The 25,012-nt window shown below is 43.9% G+C and overlaps 1 protein-coding gene across 1 annotated transcript in view; it reads left to right on the forward strand.

Moving 5' to 3' along the window:
- Nucleotides 1–319: 319 nt before the first annotated feature.
- The window catches only part of LOC114790236 (zinc finger protein GLI2-like), a 57,119-nt gene continuing 32,426 nt past the window's right edge, over nt 320–25,012 (forward strand). Inside the window, exons 1-2 of the mRNA XM_028980117.1 lie at nt 320–721; nt 11,650–11,773. Coding sequence (XP_028835950.1) covers nt 11,665–11,773 — 109 coding nt within the window. The 5' untranslated portion in view covers nt 320–721; nt 11,650–11,664. The remainder of the gene's footprint in view (nt 722–11,649; nt 11,774–25,012) is intronic.

Consider the following 25,012-nt stretch of genomic DNA (forward strand, 5'->3'; position numbering starts at 1 on the left):
TAGTTGATTCGGTCCTAAATCTTATTTATTAATATCCGGAATTATTATCTACAATTATTTGCGCATTAAAAACAAACATTTTATTGATGCAATGATGAGAATGAATGATTCATGATGATAATTACAAAATTGTGCACTGGATTATTAAAAACACAAACCGAACGCGTGCGGAAAGAATAAAAAGGGAACGAGTGCACGTTTTCACGCTTCATCCCGACTTCAGCGTCCACTTCGGGACACGAGCGACGTCGCTAAAAAAAAAAAAAAAAAAAAAAAAAAAAACGTCGCAGAGGAAACTTTGTGGAAGTTCTCCCTCCGCCTCGCCAGTGCGGCCCATCTGCTGCAGCAAATGGCTGAACCCACCGGGGGGAGAGAGAGAGAGAGAGGGAGGGAGAGAGAGAGAGAGAGAGAGAGAGAGAGAGAGACCAGGATGGGGGGTTGAAAACAGATCAGCCCGACACCCCGACACCGCGTCTGAGGACGGAGCGCCAGACCAACTTCATCTCCGCGTCATGGCTGCGGAAAGTTGGCGAGGCGCGCCCAACTTTGCGCGCTGCTAGCGGCCGCGGTTTGTAGGCGCTTTAGATGGATCCGTTCCCGGCGCGTCCCGGAGCGTCGGTCAGTAGAAGAGTTTCGGCCAAAGTTTCTCCCGAAGGGCGGCGGCGTGCGGCGACTTGCTGAAGAGCCGCGGCGCCCAGCGCAGGTCACCTCGGAGCTGAAGGTAGGTCAACTCCACCCGGCCAGCAGGAAAAACTCCTCCTTTACACCGCGATTACACGGCATTGTTGTTCAGAATTTAAAAAGTACAATTTGGCAGTGAAAACACTAATTATGTAGCCGATTTGATTAAAAACGAAACGTTTCCGATGCATTAATCCATTGCGCCATGGACATTTTGAACTGGCTTGAGATTGGAAAAAAACAAAAAAACAAATCGTCAGTAACTTGACCCACATGTGAGAATGCGCGATTAAAGAGACAAAGTTTTTTTTTATTTTTAAGTTAAGCTTAAGGTTTCGTCATTTATCTCTTATGAGTTCTCAATTAAAAAAAATAATATAAATGTGCGTTGCATGCAGATATATGCAAACAAACTGAATCATAAAAAAAAAACAAATAAATACTATTTAGCATCTTAAAATCCTTAATCCTTAAAAGGATTTTGGAGTTATAATCATGTAATTTTCTTCCATGCAACACATATTATTACATGTAATAATTTGGTTGTTTTACATCTATAACGTTTGCTTACATGCTTTAAATTTTAGAGAAGCTACTATGTGGTTTACCACAAGCTTGCCAAATAGTAATATATGAAATTCTTTAGAACAAGCATGATGCAAAATGGAGTTTCTGCAACCTGGATAAGGAGAAAGAAAAAAAGAAAGAAGTGTGACTTCTTCCAAAAACTGACTAAGGTCCAGATCTTACCAGGAGGCTACACATCTTTGTTTGTTATGGTACGCATTCTTGTGAGAAGAGAAGTGAAAAGCCAGGGTGCTTCCCGGGGCAGTGAAATGCTTAGGAATATAGAAGATGAGAATACGGAAGAAGTGAGAAAAAGCTCTAATTGGCTGGTTTAAATCATTCAAGAAAAGAGGGTGGTGCAAAGCATGTGTGTGTGTGTGTGTGTGTGAGTCGGTGTGTTTTTTTAATACTGTGTGAGTGCCCGGTCGTGGCCATTAGCATAAGAAAAAAGTTTTAGTGCATTTGCCATTGTGCCGAATGAAGAGTTCCAGCAGTCAGGCAGAGAGGCGAGTGAAAAGATGTAAAGGAATGATGGGGCCTTTCAGATTATTCAGCCCAGCCGGGGGCCTGCGGTCATCGGCCGCCGAGACCCGTGATGGGCCTGTCACTTTCATCTCTCCAAGGGCCTTTCCCCCCGCCATTTTCACACGTCCCGCTCTGGCCAGGCTTTTACTGACCACCCTTATTCTTCTCCAGACACCGCCGGCAAATTTAATGAACCAGATGCTGTAAAAGGGGGACCTTTAGGAGTTGAAATAATAATGATAAAGCCGGTAATGGCAGGAAAGCATTGTGTTTAGAGAGGAGAAGTGCTGGAACCACGTGAATGGGAACTGAGTAAAACTCCCCGTTGAGACGATTCAAAAGTTAAAACAAGAGACGAACACACTCTCTCTCCCCACCTTGCCCGCTCTCCTCCACACACTATACTAGAACACCATACCAATTAAGCCTTTTGGCACCAAGTCTCGCTCAAGAGGCGTTTCCATGATAAAAGAAATTCTTTCTTTGACCAAATATGAGACGTAGTCAGAGACCGTGGGCACTGATGTACTGAGATCCAACGCAAAATCATGCAGTCAAACACCCCAGAGGCTGTGATATTATTATTTTTTTCATTGAATTCACTTTTTAAGCCTACTTTTTCCCCTTTAACCTTCAACCCTGAAGAAAATGCAAACCACATTGCATTTTATAAACAGGCATGAATATATAAATAGACATCTTACTTTATCTATAAGCTTTATGTGAACCTAGAATTTAGTGAACCTAGAAAATAACCTAGAAATGCTCTTTTTTATGCAGACTATTAGATTAGTATTGCTATTATTACATATTAGATTACATAACATATTGTTATTATTACATTATTACAAGACACAGAGAGTGTGCATCTCCCCACAATTTACACAAAACTGTACTCTTTTTAAAAAAAAAACGTGCAACACGGAAAGCATATTTTGGAACATCTAGTATTTCTTACAACTAATTGCCATAATCACCACACATTATTTCCCCTGTCTGCTGTTCGCTCTCCATCCACTAGATGAACATCAGTAACCCACCGCCGTACCCAAACCAACAGAACACTAATAAGACCAATATTTTTGTTTTCTTGTATTCCGCCACGAGAGCCCCTGAACCGCACTTGAGGTCATTTCCTCAGGCAATGGTTTGTGGCGAGGTTTCCCACACCAGACGGCCTGTGCTGCAGGGTACACAGCTCCCCACCGAACAAATCACAACAAACACAGGTCACGTCAGAGCAGCGCCGATAACATCCTTAAACACTCTGAGCTCTGCCAGTCGCTCGTCCTGCAGCTACAGTAAATGTTTGAAAAAAAAAAGGTGCCAACAGAAGCGTATCTGTAAAGCGTTTGTCAGCAAAACTGAAAAGCCCTAAAACTGGTCCAAAAGAAACATTTGGAAACGCGTAAGGCACGAGGAAGAGCTATAAAACTCCCGTATAAACGCTGTATTTCATGCAAGTTATGTTGCAGCTTCCATGCTGTTGGCTCTCCGGTCTCAAGACATGCTTGTGACAAGTGCTTTGAACTGTCCCCAAAATCACTCGTCTCAGACTCCCTTCCTCCTGTCGGTGTGCCCGTGATGGCAGCAGAAGACAAATAATCACTGAAGATAATCTAGACGGATAAATGAATAGTAACTCCTGTCAGCTCTTGATAAAAGTTTCCGACCATGTATCCGGCTAACACGCAGGCACGCGCGCACACACACACACACACACACACACTGCTCATCCCAGCCAGCTCTGTGCTCAATCAGTCAGGCCAGGCGATTGCCTGTTGAGCCGCGCGGCACATTAGCAAGTCATAAAGCTGTTAGCCACGTCCGGCGACCAGAGACAATCAGCCATCAACCACATCTAATTACACTTAATGAAAACGGGGGCTCTGCCTGGTGTAAGCACATCACAAGGCATCGCAAGACGGCTCAAATCAAAAGTCCACGGGCCACTTGGGGCACGGGAGACGGCATTAGAAGAAGACGTGATGTGTAGCCTCGCCTTCTGTGGACCTTCTTTGATTCATTACTTAATTAATTCCTGGAGGGACGGCGCGAGCGGATCATCCCCTCCGGTAACTCGCGGCAGAACAGCACCACCAGCAGCAGAAAGCCATCATTGCTCGGCCCGTGAATGGAATTGTACACATTGTTGATGAATGCTTCGTGTCAAGTTCAATTCCCCCCTCCGTGATCCACATGGTTGGCTGCTGGATGCCGGAGCAATGCCAAAAAGAGACGAAGATGGCTGCTCTTTTTCTTTTTTTTCTGGCGAGGCACAGGGCCGTGAGTCACCTGGGGAGATGTGACTGTTTACATGACGTGAGATTCCGTTATTGTTACGGCGAAGCCTTTTCCAGAGTATCTCGGCCTGTGATTACTTATTTGTCTGCGCCGAGCCCAGCCCCCCCACCCCTCATTCTCTGGTGGTATGGCCCTCATTAGATCCATACGTCAAGAGATTAAATTGAAAGGCTCTGAAATGCTGCCAAACCGCAGGCTCCTAGCTAACAGACTGGAAGATGAGCATAACATGTGGTTTCGCCAAAAGAAAGAAGAAAAAACAGAGGGGAGGGGGGGGGGCGGCTCCATGTGTTATCCTTTAGCAATCACAAATGCTCCCACAATCAGTCGGGGTCAGGGCCTGGACGAGGCGCAGCCCCCTCCAAATCACGGCAGAGAGACGGGCGCGGAAGCGGCACGACTGTCAGGGTTGCTGCAGGCTTTATCCTCCATGGCCCCGCAAAAGAAAAAGAAAAAATCCCGTAAGGGAGGCTTCCGTCCTGTCTGAGCGCATTAGTGCTGCCTTTCAGGTGAGGGCAGCGGGGTTGATGTTTGACAGGCCGCGCTGGTAAAACACAGAGGGGGGGGGGGGTCAGGGACGAGGGCCCACAGGTGCCTGAATAAATCATCCAGTGGCCGCAGCGAAGCGCCGTTTCACCCGCCTGCAGCCGCCGCAGCCCCTTCGCAAGCTGCAGACTCATTTAAGAGGTTAATGTAGGTGTTAAACTGGGGGGGTGGGGGGGTCCTATGGCTTTTATCATGGGGCTCCACTGGTTTGCGACACGCGACAGGCTATCCATTTTGTCAGCGGCGAGCTGTCAGGGACTTGGCTAATTCAACACGAGGAGACGGTTACGAGCCAAGCCAACCTAAAAGCAACCGCAGAAACTGGATTTATGTACATTCACATTGTGACTTTTAATTATAATGATGCAAATAATACAAATGTGAGATATGGTACAGTAAGAAGCTCCAAAAAAATTGTGATTCCTAAGATTAGTGTCCAGGGCAGGTTTGCGTTCAGTTTATGCTGGCATTAGGTAAGGCCTCAGATGGCCTTTATGAATCTGCCATAACAGAGACGAGAGGAAGTCAAGAGCACACACTGCGGCTGTTAAACCCGCTGGTGTCTTTTAACAGCGCCATTTGGCCCTGAGATCAAAGCAAGAGGGGCTCTTAGAAAAAGAGTCCCGACTGGAGAGGAACGCAGTTGCGGCCGCGTTCATTTTCCCAGACCTTTGTTTTTTACGTGTGCGCCCAAGGGCCTGGGTCACGTCTGTGTTCTCAGTAAACTGTTTCTCTTTCATTTTTTTCCATGCACAAGAGGCAATCATTTTGCTAGTTTATTCAGGACGGCGCGCTAAATCCCGTGAGAGATTCCTCCTCTGAACTTGGTTAGGGTGCCATAAGCTCCACATCTGTTTGACATTGGCAAAGCCTGGGAGGAGATCACCCACAGGATATTGCATGTAAAAGCAGGGGGTGTGATCTTAACCACAGGGGCGCCTCCCGCGCTCTTCGTCCCCCCACAGTGGCCCACAGAAAGCCTTCAGACCGGGCTCTCTCACTGACCGGAGGCCCCTGGGTCACACATTCGCCTCCACGCCCACAGCACTTTATGAAGGTAACGCCGGACAGGCTGATGGGTCGTTCATGCTGAGGCGTAGGCCCACCCTTGCCAGACCAATAACCAATCCAGTCTTGCTGTTAAGATTTGCCAGAAAACCGTCAGCGGCTTCCTCCCTGTGGTTATCACGTTAGCTGAACGATGCCTATCAATTAAAACGGCTCTTCTGAGACGCAGCACAAGAGGGCTGAAATATCTCGTTAGGAGCCATTACTGATGCCGGTGATCAGTCCAGCCAGGACGGACGAATCTGCAAGCTTGCTCCCATTGAAGCAAGCTGCACTTCATTATATGATATTTGGTTAGAGCATCAGGATCTGCATCAGGAGCCTCCTGTAAAAAACGTAGCATTTTTCTACCGCTGCTGCCCCCAAAGTATCACACTAGGAAAAGTTTTAGTCACACAACTAATTCAAACTTTGGGAATTCTTGCAATATAAGGCCCAAGTTTTTTTTTCTTGCACCAATGCTATTTTTAACCCAGAGAAGATAAGTGTATACGTAAAAACACGCAAGAAGGTGTTGAGCTCTCAGAGGCTTGGTGAAAGAGAAGTGGAGAGCTGTGCTTTCGCTCCGTGACCTTTCAGAGCTCTGTCAGAGTCATTTGTTTCACTGACAGGTAGCGCTGCAATTACTCAGGATGATGGGTCGTGCAATGCTGGAAGTAATACCCAGTGATGAGCCAAACTGCACTCCATAAAGCTCCCTGCACCTGGAATATGGAAACTTTTTTTTTTTCCTGTAAAGAAACATGGAATGCCTTCTTCTTTTTTGTACAGGGAATTCTAGGAGTTTGAGTGTCTGTAGCAAAATGCAAATTTCGAAACACATGAAGTTATTTTCATCCTGCATTAACTATGTGGTCATGCATACATCACACATGCAGTATCATTCACAAGGTGCACAATTGTGCTGAGCCAATTACTTTTTACTCCGTCTAAATTAATTGTGATTCTCATGAACACTCAACAAAGTTCAGAAAAAGAGGAGCCTATGAATATATTTTTTATAAAAAGGCCTGGAGGGAAGGTCGGAGTTTGTTCAGTGCTAACAGCAGCAGTTACATGTGGGCCTCGGTCGGACGGCAAACAGCTGCATTCCTTCTGAATTAATGGTCAGCTCTTTCACACACAGGAAACGGGTTGTCCTTTGGGCTGGCTGACAAACTGCGCTCTCTCTCTCTCTCTCTCTCTCTCTCTCTCTCTCTGAACTCTCTCTGAGGGATGGGGGGGTGTCGGCCACGGCAGCTGTCCACCTGTAAATGAAGCGGCGTAGGCCCCTGCTGTGCTCTCATGTGGAAGCTGACTAACTGCCCTGTTATGCGTGCTCTGTGTTTGTGAAGCTGCCCGACACAGTGACCTATTTGCTTTTTGGTGATCTGGTTTGCTTATAGACTTTATACTGGGCAATTGAACCGCTTTAACACATGAACATGGGCGTTAGACGGTGGTTAAGCATCAATTCAGAGGTCACAGCTATGTTCAAATGTTTGTGTGTGTGTGAATTTTAAAATATTCATATGATTATGGTGTATTATGCATAGTGTTTTTGTTGTATGTGAAACAATTAAATCATATATATGGTAGATGGAAGAGTAAGATTTTTTAAGTGCCATTTTTTGGAGACACATTAATGGTCACTTGTGATGATAATATATGACATAATGTGTTTTGGTGTAATAACTTCATCAGAGCTGTTATTTCAATAGACTAGTTTGGTGTCTGAAGGGAAGAGTCATACCTGTATTAAATCACTAAACATAATGGGCCAGAGGGAGGGGGACAGAGATCTTTAAATGAGAGGGGCTCTTGGATATCTGTTTGTACTTGTCTTAGAGATGGAGAAGATGTGGAAAGAGAAAGCCTTTGTGCAGTCATGATGGAGCTGCAGGAAAAGAACAAGGTGCTAAAACAAACACACACTGATTGCCACACAATGGGGTGTCTGAATGGAGGAGAGTTGGGCCAGCACTGGTAGCACAGTCCTAAACCCTTTCCCAAAGCTCACATTGTTGGTTGCCTTGCCTAAACGAATCCCCGTGTACCTGCCGAAAGACAAAGGCCGTTGACAAAAGGAGATTAGAGCTAAGGGCTCATTATCCTGCAGGTTGTTCATATGTTAACAAGCCCCTGGCCATGCAAGTGTTAAGTAGCTCATTTCCCCACTGCTAATTCCTTTTCTCTCAGAGCAGTTATAATATAATAATGGGCTTACAGTTATATCTCTGGTCAAGGTTTTGAAGTATGCAATTTCACAGATAAACTCAGGTACAGGCAATTACTATTAATAAGATGGCTTTTATAAATTAATTGGCCTTTCGAAAAAACACTTGAACAGTAAGTGCCATCTCTCAAGATCTTCAGAATAAGGAGCTTTCTTTGCACTGAATTCTTGCTCGAACATGTGATAAAGAGAGCTGTGGTGATAGAGAGAAAGAGGGTGACAATAAAGAAAAAAAATCTGAATGATGACCGTTATTCCAAAGGCGTAATTAACAAAAAGGAGGCTGAGGAGCCAAACTCTTTAGCCCTGACTGATCTCCCATAATGAGCTCACAACTGCACCACAGACCCAGCCGAGGTGTGAATGATTGTGGCACTCACCAACACCACAACCCACGAGAATGCGCAATGTGGACGGGGGAAAGGGGGGACGGAGGCCAGGCGGAGGGGGTGTCCTGCACCTGTCACGCTTGTTCAAAGTGCCGGCGTAAAGAGAGGAACACACAAGCCTGTCCGTCATGCTGTTCACCTCTATACCCAGTCCAAGGCAGCCCTGCGGCCACAGTGCGGAGCCAGACCATTTACAAGCTTGCATTCCTCAATCATTTATGGGGCTGATTAGAGACCCAACTAGAGACAGAATGGTATTTGTCACAAAGGCTGTTCTGTACGTTGAATAAAATGGGTCCAATGTTTTTTTTTTTTTTCCATGTGACGAATTTGTTGGACTTTTACATATATTTCCAATGGTAGAACAGACATCTGACTCCAATTTCATCAGGCATAATTGCCAGGCTGTTGTTATGGACCATGGGGAGAGAGTGCAGGAAATGCGGGCCTTTCTGGGCTCAGTCATGTCAGAGCACAGATCAGATTTTTATCACTGAAATGAGACTGACCTGTATGCAGTTCCACTTTCATGAATGTGTCTGCCATTTTAGTATGAAGGTGGGATATTTTACCATGAGAAAACACTTGCTCTCTGTCTACGTGAGAGATATGCATGTATTTTATACGTGCATATTTATATATGCTTACACTACCAGACAAAAGTTTGGATGCACCTCATTTCATTTTTAGGTTTTGCTTCTACACATGACTTTTCAACACCACACGTGAGGTTAAAAAAAAACAGAAACCAAGACAAAAAGTTCAATATTGGAGGTTCTCCAAAGCAGGGAGCTTTTGCTGTGATGGCAGCATTTCACACTCCTGTAGAAGATTGACCCATAAAAACATTACAGCGAAACATTAGAACTACCTTCCCCATGAATCCTTAGAAATAATTTGTGACCAAACCCTCACACCACTTCGAGCTATGTAAATGTCTGCACCAAACACACACCTGATAAGGTCTTGTTCAACAACCAATAGTTTGAACCATTGTAGCTAAATAATGTGTCACTACAGAATATAAAATGTAGAAAACGTTGAAATAAAAATGAGAAAATTCAGGCCTGCAGTGAATATATGTTCCTATATAATTGAGTATAGATGAGCTGCGTCGTGTACATTTTTCCTCCAAATTATCATCCCAAGCCTTTGTGTTCCATCAACTGTGTCTCCTTGACACTCGACATGGTTATCCTTGACTGACTCCTACACCCAGCGCAGTTTTGCTGGGCTCTTGCTGTGTAACACATGTGAGCTGAGTCTCTGGGAGTAGCACACTGGTTTTGGGGGATTACCCCCGTTTTGCCCTCCTTATGGGCCCTGCCTCTGATCCTGTGGGCCAGGACCGCTTCCCCTTCACCTGCCACTTGGCAGCCCTGCTGTATAGAGGAAGGGGTAAGAAGTGGCTCTTGTTTGTGTCGTCCTGCTAGGTTTTTGCAGCCATTTGCCTGTTTGGTTTGTGACAGCTGTACTGTCCTGTCAGGACAGTTGCCAAATTTGGAGGGGGTGGCCAATGGGGGTGAAAAATGTCCTTTTAAGGGCTGTTGTCTTTTGCACCTTATCAGAGGATTAAAATGCATGTTTCCTGAACAGCAGTTGAAAAGGATCAGGAATCTGGTTAGGCCCGATACCACTGATTAATTCGGACAGGACAGGATTGTTTTCTTCACGCTGAGTTTTTTCAGAGCAGAGTCTTTTTAATTTCATGATGACCTAAACCATGTAACAAAAGAACCCAGGGGTGTTGTCCTCCTCAGCAGCTGCCAACATGAGGAATTATTAAACTCACATCAGGTCCCAGGGCTCCGAGCGTGCTGTGTTAAATCAAAAGAGGTTTCAGAGTAAATAAAGGATCCCAATCAGTAATAAAGGTTTTACTGAGTGCTCTCATATTACAGCATCAGCATTTGAAGCACTTGCCATGGCCTAACACGTAGTGTTAGCGGTTGGCTCAGAACCATGCATCAGAGTGGCAAGCAGCTGTGCAAATTTTTCCTTTGAAGCTTGTCTGGAGCAAGGAAAAGTTGTAAAATGAAGTGTTTGCGGTGGGATCACGAGGAACCTCGCTCTTGGCTGGAGAAAAGTGAAACAGATGCCACCTTGCCCCGTAAGAAAGCCACCTCTAATCGGCTTACCTTGGCCAGGAGAACGGGTGACTGGCTTCATGAGCGAGCCATCAGGACTGCTGCTCGCCTCCTCGCTGTCCTCTTCTGAGGCACGGCACAAGGTTATAGCCATATATCTCCCTGGTCCCTTATCTGTTGACAAATAAAAGCAACTTCACCAAAAATTATATATTCAATTCACACTGCTATGTGCATTTGTCTGAAATGTACAGTACAATTACCTTGTACAGTACAATGTACAGCACAATTGCCCAAATACTTGTGTGTTTTTCTCTTTTGCAGACATTCGGCTCTTGGACAAAGTAAATTGAGTCTGAGACTCTTTTAGATACAAACCATTTGGCCACATTTCTGCGCTGCACAAAAGATAGTGTTGTGTTCTGCACAAAGATAAACAAGCGTCCTTGCCAAATTATTCTTTGGCAAATGTTCAGGATGCACAAGTGTGTGTGTGTGTGTGTGTGTGTGTGTGTGTGTTATTATGGAAATGGAAGGCTGGCAGTTGACTCAACATATTGACTGGCTATCGTTCCAGGCACAGGTAGAATGTTTACAGGAAAAATGATCAGACAACTGTATCTGTCGCTTGTGTAGAGAAAGCATGTATGTACTATAAGACAGGGAGAGGGACAACTAAAGAACTTTACATGATTTCTCAAAGAGAATTTTAACGGCTTCGTGTGGCGAGTGGAACCAACATGTTTGAACAGTATTCTCTTTTAACATTTTCAATATGCTTCTGACTGAAGTAAAGTATGGGGTACTTTTAATTAATGCATCAATCAATGCAGCAAGAATCAAAATGAAAATTGTTTGGCATTACGCCCTTTTCCATCAATTGTCATGTCTGTAACAGGAAGGAAGGCATTTCCATCTGTGGTCCAGAAGAGGTCACCCTGCACTGCTTTGATAGATCGGGAAAAGTTTTATAATTAGCAAATTATCATATAATGTCAGCGATAGTCTCTCTCTCTCTCTTTTACATGAAATGTGGCAGAGCTCCCTCTATTGGGCAGAGGGGTGAACAGAACTGTTCTCTTGTCAAGTGTGCCTACCTGTCCAATATTCTATGAAAGCACCAACGAACTCAGCTGAAGATCATTTGTGATAAAAAAAAATAAATATATATATATATATACACTCACACACACACACACACACACACACACACACTATGAACTATATGTGCAGCCAATCGTTCACTGACATTTCTGTTCATTTTCAGCCTCAATCTCCCAATATGGAGACCACAACATCAACCGGCACAGAGAAGAAAGACTGCAAAACCTCCAGCGTGGATGGACACAGCTTCAGTGACCTCCCCAAAAAACCCCTGCCTTCAACAAGAGGTATAACTGCACCCCCCCTCTCACATCAAAACTCAGGTTTAATCAGGTTTAGGAACGGCATTCCATTTGAGTGGTGCAACAGCTCTTTTGCCTCTTACTACAGTTCATAATTCTAGCCTAGGCACAGAGCCCTGGTGCTAAAGAATGCACATAAAATACATTTCAAAGGTATAATAGCGTCTGGAGGAAAGATGCTCCTGGTCATAATTGTCCCTGATAAGCTCGTGCTGGAGTCAGAGGTGACTTACAGTAAAGCTCTGATAGGAATTGTAATGGAGGTCCCTCTGAAGGAGCGTCATTAATACAGATCAGGCCTCTCACCACAGGTACCGCACAGGACCCTTGTTCCTGGCACAATGCCGGCTTGTTGTGTGTAATTAATATGTCAGAGGTTAATATGATGCACATTGGTGCTTTCAAAGGACTGTTTGTGTTGAAATTAATAAAAAGTAACTGCATTCTCTCTTCTTTTTTTCTGTACGTACATGCAGACAGCGAGAGAGAGAGATAGGGAGAGGGAGCATGTTTTAAAGATGTCAGTATGTGTGTGTGTGTGATGAAAGCCCTGCATAATGAGGTTGAAAGACCTTGTTCTTACCTCCAGAGTATAAAAAATAATAAATTACTAAAATGGCTGCTAGAGCAGTGGACGACACCATCCTTCAGAGATTGACAAAGATGCTGATTGAAGGGTACCTTTGAAATGGTAATGCCACTTGTGATTTTTGTGACAGTTTTATGGATTAATGAAGGGCTTGGTGGCCTGCCATAATCTAGAAGAAGAGAAATGCATTAATTGTTAAAGAGTTCAAACACACCCAATAGCCAAACCTATAAAACAGTAGAACGTTTAAAAAGTTTTCTTGGCTGCGTTCACGGTGTGACTTCATCTGGATCATTGAAATTAATTAAATGAATGAGATGCTTTTACAGGAGGACAAGGTACTGAAGTTTTTTGGGAATGGTGCTGATATAAAATAAAATGACACATATGAAGAAAATTATACTTTATATCTCTCTTCTGCATTGCGTAGTTTCTTTACATTTCTGAACTCAGCCTTCAGTTTCACATTGAAACGTCCAGGATTTTTAAATTATATTTGTCTAAGCACATTAGATTTACCTTGTACCAAATACAGAAGTGTTGGGAACAAATCTTTTGTGACTTCAAACAAAACGCTGATGATACAAAAGAGAGACAGGACAAGCTGATGCATTAAATATATGTTTTTGTTGATATTAATGAGGAATGGCACAATTTGTCTTTTGAATCACACTGAAGTGTGTCCAGGGCACTGCATGAAATAAGGGAGAGAGGAATAGAGAGAGGGAGCATGTTTTAAAGATGTCAGTATGTGTGTGTGATGAAAGCTCTGCATAATGAGGTTGAAAGACCTTGTTCTTACCTCCAGAGTATAAAAAATAATAAATTACTAAAATGGCTGCTAGAGCAGTGGACGACACCATCCTTCAGAGATTGACAAAGATGCTGATTGAAGGCTACCTTTGAAATGGTAATGCCACTTGTGCTTTTTGTGACATTTTTACGGTTTAATGAAGGGCTTGGTGGCCTGCCATGAAGAAGTAATGGTCATTAATTGTTTATAAAAGAACTGTGTGAATATAGGACATTTTGTAATGTGAAACTGAAATTCTTTTGTGAAAGACTATGCTGCATACATTCCATAACAGATGATCAAACCGGAAAAAAAATATGAATTTTCTGAAAGGATAAAAGGGAAAACTATCAGTTTTTCAGGCCACACTGACAGCAACCTCTGCTTGCGGTAGTCACTAGCGACACTTTAAGCCTTAGAACTTCAGCAAAAATATACATTTTTACCTAAGGACTATCCCAACTGCTTAAGTAAAGCCCTGTGACAATTAATCTCTTGTCACTAAACAGAAATGGGCCAGTAATTAAAAACAACAACAACTGATCATTCATTTCAGGCCTGAAATCCTCTTGAAGTCATCTGGGCACAAACTTAATCTCTCTTGTGTTGGTAATAGAAAGCAAATGAAACACACAAGCTGATGTCATTTCTACCAACATTTAAACAGTCTTCTCCTAAAGACCTCAGAGGCAACTTATGGGCCACTTGATTTGGCTTTGAAAGGCCCCTGCAGAGTCCTGAGTGGCTTATTATCGGGCACGGCCAACACCCAGCATCCTTCTGAAGCCTCTTCGCGACTGGGCAGAGGAGAAGGTTTGACCAGGCTGTGCGACTGAGATCGTGTGTGAATCTGTCTCCATATTTATGTGAGAGGGCTGGAACAGTTTACTCAGCGAGGGGCATTCCCGGACGCAACGGCAGACCCACGCTGACGCAAAAGCATATGGAACCCATTTCAGCGAGAGTGAGATAGGTGGTGGGGGAGTGGTAGAGAGACATGAAATTAAGGGTAAGGGAAGAACAGCCTAGAATTGGAGGGAAAGGATAATGAGAAGGAACTGAGACGTTTGTTCGTTCTCAATCTCTGTAACCTCCCAGGCACCTCTGCATAGAGCAGCATTTGCATGATTTCCTGAGCTCTGCAAATGAGAAAACTATTAATTGATGACATTTTTTTAAGACAACATAAGTAATTGTGTTTCACCAAAATTTTAGTTAGCGATTTGAAGATTACTGCGGATAAATGAAATCTTGTGGCACTGGAAGCGGCAGACGGAGCATCCCTCTGGTATAAAACCCCTCCTGCGACCCTCTCTGCCCCTTCCGCTCCAGTGTCGTGTGTCACTGTGGTCTAATCTAAATGAGCAGGCACACCAGCACACGCTCCCATAAAGCACGGCGTCCCAGCATTGCCCAATGGCATGTTAGCTCAGCCAGGCAGGCCCGCTGTGACCAGCGTTAAGTGGCCAAACCTCAGCTGTCTGCCACCGCGGCAAGACAGAGCAATTACTTATCGGGCCTAATAGGCATTATTATTCCTGCTCCCAGACACTGATAAGTGAATATGCAGGATGAGAGCGAGGAGAGGCGCGGGCCGGGTCCTTGAACCCGAGATCACATTCTTGCGCTGGCGGCGGATGCAGCGAGAGGAGAGACAGTTTTAATATACGGCACAGTTACGCCGCTTTACTGTCAGCGGGTAGTTTACAGCGGACCGTGGCTTTTCTTGTCACCGGAGTCGTGCCCACCTCGGAGATGTGGCGGCGGCTCTATTAAAGCAGCCCTTTTTTTATATTCCTGTCCCGCGTTATTTATTTCCAGCAATTTCCTCTCTATCAAAGGACATGGCTAATGCAGAGTTTTAATATGTTATTTACACATAAAAAAAGAGGCGAGCTATTTACAGCTGCCTCCGAGAGTGCCGGAAAAATGGGGAAAACGAATGGGCCGCTGCCCTGTTCCGATCTGTTATATCACAGTTTAACAATCTGGATTGCTAATAGAACCATTTATCACGGCCTGGTCATTTGTTTTATGTTAGCAGCCCAGATCCTTTTCCCCGTGGTCTGTGGCAAAAGGGTGGGAGTATGTATGTGTGTGTGTTTCCTCACACATAATGAACTCAAGTGAGAGTCACTTTGCTTGAAAAGTGAAAACAACGCCAGAGTCAATTACGGCGAGCCCAGGTGTCTAGTCCTGCCTATCGCTTGGAGTTTTTATTGGATGTCCGTAACGCTTCGGCTCTCTGTTCCGGGGCTTGGGTGTGATTTTTTATTGGTGGAGGTGATGCAAATGGGCCAGTAAAGTCCTGGCCCATGACTTTTGAACCTCGCCTGCATGTGTTTTATTGCAGCCTGGCTCTGCTAAAGGCACTTCAGCTCCAGTCGGTCACAGAACACGCCGGGCCCCCTCGTTTCCATTAATGAATTTAAATGAGCGCCTGTATTTCTTTTGACAGCTCGCATCTGTCTGGATGGGTAGATGGGAGAAAGCTCAAGTTATACTGATTTCCTGGATTTTTCCCACCATAAATCCGTTCACCAATTTGGAAGAATGATTAGAGGGAGAAGGAATGGAAAAAGGAAAAAAAATGGAAGGGGGAAAAAGCCTGTTATAACCCTGGTGATATTTAATAATTCATCATGGTAGGTTCTGTATAGACATGAAAACAAAATGCTAAACACAACAGCAGAACTGTAATGTCCAAAGAAAATTGGGGGGTTGCTTGTTTTTTGGTTTTCTGTGTATCAATGCTGTGAACCCTGCTGCTCTCACATGCTCTCGTCTATAAAGTAGGCCAGCGGAGCCGGCTGTTGGTAATGATTTGATTAACTGGGTTTGGTGGTTCGTGGCATACATCTTGCTGAAAGTGAGTTTGTTGTCAGAAGGGCAGATTGATGGGCCGCGCTAAGCGCCTCTGCTTCCTCTGAAAGCCATTTCTGCTGAGTCTTGGTGGCCCTTTGGGGATGGCGCTGAGTACTTAGCACCTTCCAGGCTAGGCCTCTGGACCAGCAGCTTGCAAAACACATGGGGCCTAAAGACGCAGCAAAGAGATCACTACACTCAGGCTTACTTTACCACAACAGAAACCGCACTTTTTCAAAACTGTATAGTGGCTACGCTAATGAGACTTATGTTCCAATGCATACCTTCAGTAGCAGTGGATGCAATATTATTGTGAAACCTCTCTGTCTTTATCACATTCTGTCTTTAAAAGCTTCTTTAGGACATTTAAATAGTGTTCAGTGCCCCAGCATTGCAGGCAGCAAACTCGGGAGCTAGATGGATGGAGCTGGGCCTCGTTCTGTAAATAGTGTTTTAGGAGAGGCGTGTTGGTGATAAGGACATTTTCCTTTATCACCTGGATGAAGTCGTCATGGCGACAGTGAGTAATTGATGGTGGCCGGACGCAAGGGCCCCAGAGCTGCATGCGAGTAGAGCGTAGCCCACCCCAGGGGTCAGAGCGCTGGCAGAGAAAAATGTGGCCGCAAAAAGCTCTGCGTCCAACCTCCTACTCGAAAAGGACAGCCACTAATCTTCCTGAGAGAAGGAATGTCTCTCCCTCTATCTCTCTCTCTCCTCCTCTAAGGTTTATAGGCCCTCGGCGGCAGACATGAGAGGGAAACCGTTACATTATTGAGGGTTACTTACAACAAGACAGAGAAACTGGGTTTTATCCAGTTCAGTCTAGCGCACAATATCCAAAGATGTATTTGCCTAGAGGTTTGCTTTTGTCTGGAACAAGTACTCTGAAGAAGATAACAGGGCATGATATAGTAGTACCTCCCTTTAGGTTCTATCACAAGGCGCTATTAGGGTACAGACAGGTCATAAAGACTATTTACAAGTTTATTCTGCAACACAAACTCATTATACAAATTTAGGACCTTGTCTAGCAGAGGGATGCAACATTATATGTGTTTTTTTCCGCTTTGACATAAAAATCAGATTCAAAACTAAATAATTGAACTAAATAAAAAATCTAAATAAACGAATGCAAATTGTATAACCAAGGGGGCTATGGTTTTATCTTGGTTTAACTAAGTGTAATAAGTGTAATGAACTCACATTTCATGTGGCATCCTCATAATAACAAATACAGCACCTAAGGACCAAAATAGCATAATTCATAAAGACGTGTTTGTGATACACAAACATACAGTTGAGTGCAAAGGCACATCTCAGAAGCCAGCGAACCAGAAGAAAGCATACTGTCTAAACGCTTGTTGTTGCAATCATCTGTAGCACCATATGCTATCTAGCAGTGGTGGCTGCCCTCTAATTGACATGCCAATTATTTCCATCTTTCCCACATGGAAACACTCTTCTGTACTGAAGGCGCACCGGGTAATGGGTTTTTTCGCGTACATGTGTTTATGCGGCTCTTTGTAAACATTTAGCTCAATGGGTTTTCAAGATACCCTCACTGCTTCAGGCTGAAATTTAGAGCTGGAGGGACCTGCAGTGGCTGCGAGATTAGATACAGCAAGTGAAAGCGGAATGCGTACTCTTTTTTCAGTCTATTTATAGGCAACATGATGATTGCTGGATAAAATCAGCTAAAATACACAAGAGCGTCTTTCTGAGAGGGAAGGAAGTTATTTCTTGTGCTGGGGTTTCGGTCATTAAAGGAACTCTTCAACTTTGAGAATTAATGACCCCAATACTCCGGAAACTTGAAGAGAGGGGGGTCTTTTTTATTGAAATGAATCACAGGGTTTGCTTTACATAGTCAGGGGATTTATGATCATTAAAACACAAACTAATAAGCCACGAGGACTCCAAAAATCCACTCCCGCAACAATATCACCTATGCCCTAAAGGGCAACACCTCTACAGCCTTGTCAATACTTGCATCTCACAGGCTGGAAACCATGGTATAAAGAATAGTGTTTACAGAGACACAAGAGTGAAAGTTTGACCAGCACTATAATTAAGTACTTCATATATATTTTTTCTTTTTTATTTTGTGCATTGGAGGACTTTATATCTACATCAAAAACCTTTGGTTCAAATGCAACATAGAACCCTGAACAGCGTCTGGAGGCATAAATCTTTAGAAAAAGTCGAGGAGCTTGCATGCGCTCAGCCCAAAAACAACATGTTACATTCCTGCCGATTTACAAGCATTGGAAAGAAGTTGAGGGTGATGTGTGGATGCTTTAGGGGATTAAGCCAAACCCCCCCCCTCCCAACTCCTCCCCTCTGTATCGCCTTTTTTCAAGAAATAGCATGCCATTCACAGCATGTTCCCATTTATCCTCTCCTGCCTCGTGTGCCCAACTGCAAATAACTGCCCTCCTCTTGAGAAGGATGCTTCCCTGGGATCTGATAGCTTTTTCTATGGAGCTCTTCATAAAGGTGCACCCAGTGTTAGAGTCCCCGGATGGGAAAACCTGGCCTTTGAGCCACATTCTCTGCCACTGGTTTATGAATGTGGGTTTGTCTTAGCCTCCCACCCACTTCTTTTAGGACTCTGTCTGACACCACCACCACAGACCCCATGGATTAAAAAATGAATAATAAACACACAATGGATACAGCTGGAGGTAGGAAAAGGCAGGGGAAGTGAACCATGCTGCAGTGTCTTTTGTAAAGACATTGGTGCATGGGCCAGACAACCAAGTTTCTCGGAAGAACTCATTTGTCCTACCAGTTAAGAAAACACAGTCCACATATATTATCCTGACTCATAAATGAGAATTCACTGAGCAAAGATAACATGTGTGCTTCTATATAGAGGAAACATTTACCAAACTAAAATAGAAAAGACAATATACAAATGCAAGTAATGATGGAAATGCAGTCCCAGGTTTTTCACTGAATGTACACTGAGTCTGGTGCTATGTCAGCCACTATAATCCTTGCTAAAATGGCTTCAGAAAAGACTATAAGAGTTCAGAATTAAAATTCACTTTCACTTCCAACACTTCTTAAGAATTCATGTGATAATTTCCGGTCAATGCTGGCAAAAAATGTATTCACTTAAGTACTTGCCTAGAGTAAAAAGCATCCAAATAGACTGGAGTCCAGAAGTCACTGACCCCTGCAACCTATAACCTGCCCCCACAGCCAGTTCATACTTTCCCCTTATGAGTTCTTAACCGTTGGGGTTTGCTCAGCAGGAAGATTGATTTTGTGCGACATAGCAATTCTCCCTCAAGGTAGTAGTTCTCCTGTAATTAAAGCGCTCTGGCAGCATAGTAATAGCAGTGGGGTGTGCTCTGCAAGGCTTAGAAATGACAAAACCAAGGCACTTACTTATAGCGTGCAGTATGGAGCACAGTCATTCATCTGTGCCTCTTAGCCAAACAAAACGCCTTGGCCTTACTCAGCTAGCAAAACTGGCCACCGGCCTCTGGGGGAAGCACCAGGCAAGAAAAGTTTTCCAAGAAATTTGCGAGTATGATAGTTCTCTCAACTTTTCATGTTGTATTTGTTCAGCATTACAGAGGTATAAACACATGCACAGTTTGCGATGCATTTAGAATGGAAAAAAGTGTCAGATTTAAAGTGTAAAAGTGTCTTTTTTTTCTACAGTTTGCCCCAGTCACATGGGCCAGTGTAGATTTAAGACCAGCTCCATCTTTGATTTCAGTCTTTTCCAGCAGGTTGTAATGTGGTGTAGTGAGACCGATGGGCCTCCTCTGCTTTTAGATCTGCTTTCTCGAACACATGCACTGTTCTACATGATGAGTGGCTCTGGTGAATTCAGTCTGCTGCTGTGGTCTGTGGATTGATTTCAACCGCTCCTCAAAAGAAGCGGGTGTGATCCAGATATTAAAAACATGAAGTCTTAGTGACTTCTTCTTTCTGGCTTGTATCCTGCTTTGCTGGAATTCAAAGAGTCTGCCGAAGTTTTCTGTTTTCTGTTACCAACTAAATAAAACCATACGGCTTTTGTGGATGAGCTAAACAAACAAGTGTGTGACACATTCTGGAGTTATATGTTCTCATAAAGTGTTGATACCCAACTCTTTGGCAATAGTGGCAGACATTCTCATTGGCTGTTTCTTTGATGCATGAACCCCTTCACCCTTTGTGGTTTGAATGTCTTGTACTTTAAGAGATGAAAGATTTGTTTTGGCCAGCGATACCTCGAAGCTTAATACCGAAGTTGAGAATATGTGAGTTTTTTTTTTTTTTTTTGGGTTTCCCTACTGCATCGATGCAGGTTGAGTCTGTACGCCCACACTCAACACCACACCCTGCTAGCGCAGCACCACACTGCAGCTGAAGCAACACTGCAGGCCACAGTGCGGTGTGGGCATCGTGGAGGGGGCAGATGGAATGTTAGCGTTGCCAGGCTCTTCGCCAGGCGTGGTGCCGATGTACCGTGCAACACCCACCAAGGAGGGCTTGCACTGCTATAACCTGGTTTGTCTATTCTGTTTGGTCACATTTCCAGGCAACCAAACAAAACACTCACAGTAGTTTACTCGAGACGGCGCACAGAGCATTGAGCCACAAATCACAGGAAAACACATAAGCATTTTTTGGGGTAGATGGGGGGCTTTTCCTTGGCATGGAGATGTTAATAGCACTGATCGTGTTAAGATGAAGGTATTGCTGTTTTTTTTTTGTGTGCATGAGACGTTGCCCTGCAGTTGTGGGGAATAAAACAGCCAGTTAGGTAACTAGGTAAAGTGAGAGGTGACATCCAGGCCGTGGGGCCTTCCCTATGCTCTTAATGTACAGCCATGAAACACCTCCACACAGAATATTTTTTTACAGATAAAGTTACTGCTGACAAGAATGCTGCTGTTGTAAATATCTGTGAATTTAAATGACTGTTTTGTAAGAGTGGTCTTTTATATTCTAAAATGACTGTTGATCAAAAGAACCACCGATACAGAAGCAGGGAGAGCGGTGAGCAGGGATCTAGAGCAAGACCCCCTCGTCCCGTCCCGCCCCCTTCCCCCCTCAACCCCCAACCCCCCAAATCTATTTAATCCTACAACTTCAGCTGTCTATCATGGTGACACATGATTTTGCTGGAAGTTACCCACCCCTTGGTGAATGGGCTCCATGCTGTGAAGAAAATGTGAACTCACTTCACCAATTTGTCATTCTGCATTCTTCATAATGGAAAATGAATTATTACAGGGATATTTGATATTACGTAAAATTAGGCTCTGCTATGGCCACGATTGTGGGCACATTTATCATTTCCAGTGCTGGAGTGTGTTAAAAGGTGTTAAAAGGTTTCCTTCAGCCTGTTATTTTACACTGCAACTGTGCTTTTCCTGCACAAACACATTAAGATTTAAAATTAAGTTCCGGTGAAAGATCTAGTTCTAACGCTTCCTGCACTTTTCATATGTACAGTATAGTACATGCAACCTTAATCAACAATGTGTGAAATAAATTATCAACTGATGTGAAATGTCTGTTGAACCCCATCCACTATTACGGGTTCAGCAACCTTTTAAAATAGCTGATCTCTGAAAACCTTGTGGTACTTGCTGACTGTAAAAAAAAAACAAAAAAACAATTAATGTACAAGCAGGTGCTTTGTGGTCTAAGCTGACATAAAACCAATTCAGGGATTTTTCCCTCATAAACACAGAGCATGAGTAACTGATATTTATTACCTCATTTTATGTTCTCTATGTGAAAATTAGCGAATATGTTAAAAATGTATAAAAGGCCCTTTGTCCGTTTTTGGGCCTGCAAAATCCAGAGAAACTTTTTACTAATTTCAGAAAGGTGACCATTTATGCAAACATTTTCATTACAACTACCTAACTTGACTGAATGGTTGGTTGAGCACTATGTTTCTCAAACTTCTAACAGTCCTACTTTTGCCCCAGTGAGTCTGACAAACCCTGGCCTGAAAAGGAGGGGTTGATCAGTTGGCTTCAAGTAGATCTTTTCCTTCTTGGCTGACAAAAGCCATGCTTGTGAAAGAGGCTCTTTGTGTTTAAAACACAGGGTCCTTCTCCAGCCCCCTCCCTTTATGCCCCCATGCCCTCCCTTCTTCTTCGGCCCACTCAAGCCCGGATAAGCAGCAGTGGTGTTTAGGAAGAACCTGGGTCACAGAGGATCTGCCACCGAGCAAGCAAAAATCCGGGCTCCAAACACCCACGGGCCCTTGAGTGAATTGGCTGGGCTGGAGGTAGCCTCAGCCCTTCCCAGGCATGACCCCTTATGAGGAAATGCGTTTGAACCCTTTTAAAACTTGTATTCAATCAAAAACTTTTGTTCTTTTTTTCATACATAAGTGATGAAAAATGCCATTAGCAGTTGACACCAATTATGCACACATCTGTAAAGTAAAAGCACCACACAGCATAGGTAACTGAGCTTTAGCTGTATGGACACTGTTAAAAGTTATTTGTACGACTAAGAGTTTAACCCCAGTCTATGTGTCCACTGACACATTCCAGGTCTTTGTTCCATGTAGTTACTGTATTTAAATATATTTACTGAATAATAAATGGGTGCTGTCTGTGGTGCTGATTTCGTAGACTTTAATGGGTTAAAGCAAATATGACTTTCCGTGATGCATAGGGAAAATTGCACTGCATGAAGTCGATGTAAACTCAGCATGGCACCTAGGTCCTAATAACCATGTAGCACAAATCAAATGCAATAATGTCTTCTGTCTGATGAGTATTAACAAAAGATTGCATGTTTTACAAAATTATGTGTGTATAACAATAAACGCATTTAGATGCATTGGCATGGCACAAAGTCAGTAGGCACAAATTACATCTAGGACAAAAAAAACGAGAAAAAGCAAAGCCTTAACTTGAGGCAGGAATGTGGGTTTAATTACACATTTCTCATTGAAAGTAAAACTCCAGCGCTGCTGACAGCCAGCCTGCTCTATTATTGGCCAGTATGTATTACAAAGAACAGCTCCGGCGTCGCGGTAACTGGAGTATAACAGATGAGGCCCCCACGTTCGCCGCACGCTACCCCCGCTCTTCGGCTCCTCCTGGGGGTGGGGTGGGGTGGGGGTCTCTCTCTGGGCCGCTCCCCCACAGGCCCCCTGCCTTTGCTCTCATTTCACAATCGGGAGGAGGGAGGATCCCACTCACCGATCCCCGCAATCACTGCACTCTCATCAGCGCAATTACCAGCCTCTGCCCGGACCCGTGCAGTTAGGATTACAAACAGCTGAGGCCGAGGAGCCAAAGCGGGGGTCCTGGAGGGAAAACCTACACTTTGCCTGTTTTTTATTGTTATAAAAAGAGAGATGGATAGGTTAGAGCTCAGTTTTTAAACATGATATCGTGTCTCACTTTAATTAGTGTGAGATAGCCATTGAGAAACAGTGGCGCTGTTGTTCAAAGGGTGAGGACAGGCAGTGCTCACCCATGGTCTGGGTTCTTGGTGTAATTACTGGACCTTAATGCCCAGGTTTCAGCTATGAGACTCAATGCGTAAAATCTAGTTACATACACAACCAAACCAAACCAGATCAAGGAAGATATTAACCTGCATCAATTTACCAATCCATCCACACTACTGAAATTCACAGTTAACTTTTGTAGACATGGCACAAAGCTGTTGAAAGAGAAATCACTCTCATTTCATTCAACCTGTTGAGAATAATTTAGCGTGGTAGAATAAAATAGGGTGGTAGTAGCCTAGTTGGTAAGACACATTTGCCTATGAACATGAAGACCCAGGTTCAAATCCCACTTACTACCATTGTGTCCCTGAGCAAGACACTTAACCCTAAGTTGCTCCTGGGGGGACTGTCCCTGTAACTACTGATTGTAAGTCACTCTGGAGAAGGGCGTCTGATAAATGCTGTAAATGTAAATGTAAATAATTTGGAAATGGAAACATATTTGAATTCCCTTTATGTATTGTGAATATTAAATTAAAGTCAATAAAACATTTAAATATTATTAGAGCGCACATTGATTTGGAGTGGCTGATGTGGGGTTTAATTGTGTGCATGGCTGTCATTGTGTCGTCAGCTCCTTTCCCCACAGTAAGCACTTTATCAGGGAGCAGTGCAGTGTGCGCGGCTTTGTGAGGCTGCCATTGGTATTCAGGTGCTGAATGGAGGGGGTCAAGAGGTGGCCCATTGGGGATGCATTGAGAGCAGCCTCAGCTCCTTCTGCACTCGGCCTGTGGGTCTCAGCTGTCTTTACGAGGGCCACTGTGGCCTCTTTAGCCATCCCAAGATCAATATTACGCTCTGCTGAAGTGGCTGGGGCAGGACGGGGCAGGCGCGTGCGGGTTTGTCCGACACTGTTTGCCGGAATGCTAAACAGACTTTAGCGATTGTGTGAACAAATGTCTGCAAGCTGGTGTTTATTTCCTTTTCCTCTCCAGTCTCACACACACACACACACATACACACACATACACACAACTATTCAGAGAGAGAAGTATATACAAAGGTGACTCAGGAGCCCTTTACAATTGTGCACATTAGAAGAGGTCTGTTTTTCTTTGGACCCCAGCACCTTCATCCTTCCACTCTCTGTTCAAATAATTTTCAGCTTATTGTTAGCAGAGAGTAGGTTGCAGAGGAGTTCATAGAAGCACTGTGCTTTTTCCCATAGGAGGCCGAGGTTACAATAGCATATTCAGTTGTCTTAATATATTTTTTAACCATTTATTTACAAAACCATCCACAAATCCCACAGGACCTAAAACATTATTTAACACATGGTTGCTGGGTTGTAAGCTGTTGTTAAGTAATTATACATAATTAATGTTGGGTATTGTTTGGTGTCACTGAACCTATAATTTATGTCACATACAACTAATTACCTTCACCTACTATATGTAAATGAAGGGTAGTTAATGTATACCCCACATGCAAATGAAGGACGATAGGATTAATGGCAATAATGGCTGCAATACACACATG

This window comes from Denticeps clupeoides, chromosome 5 (assembly GCF_900700375.1).
Source record: "Denticeps clupeoides chromosome 5, fDenClu1.1, whole genome shotgun sequence".
Lineage (NCBI taxonomy): Eukaryota > Metazoa > Chordata > Actinopteri > Clupeiformes > Denticipitidae > Denticeps > Denticeps clupeoides.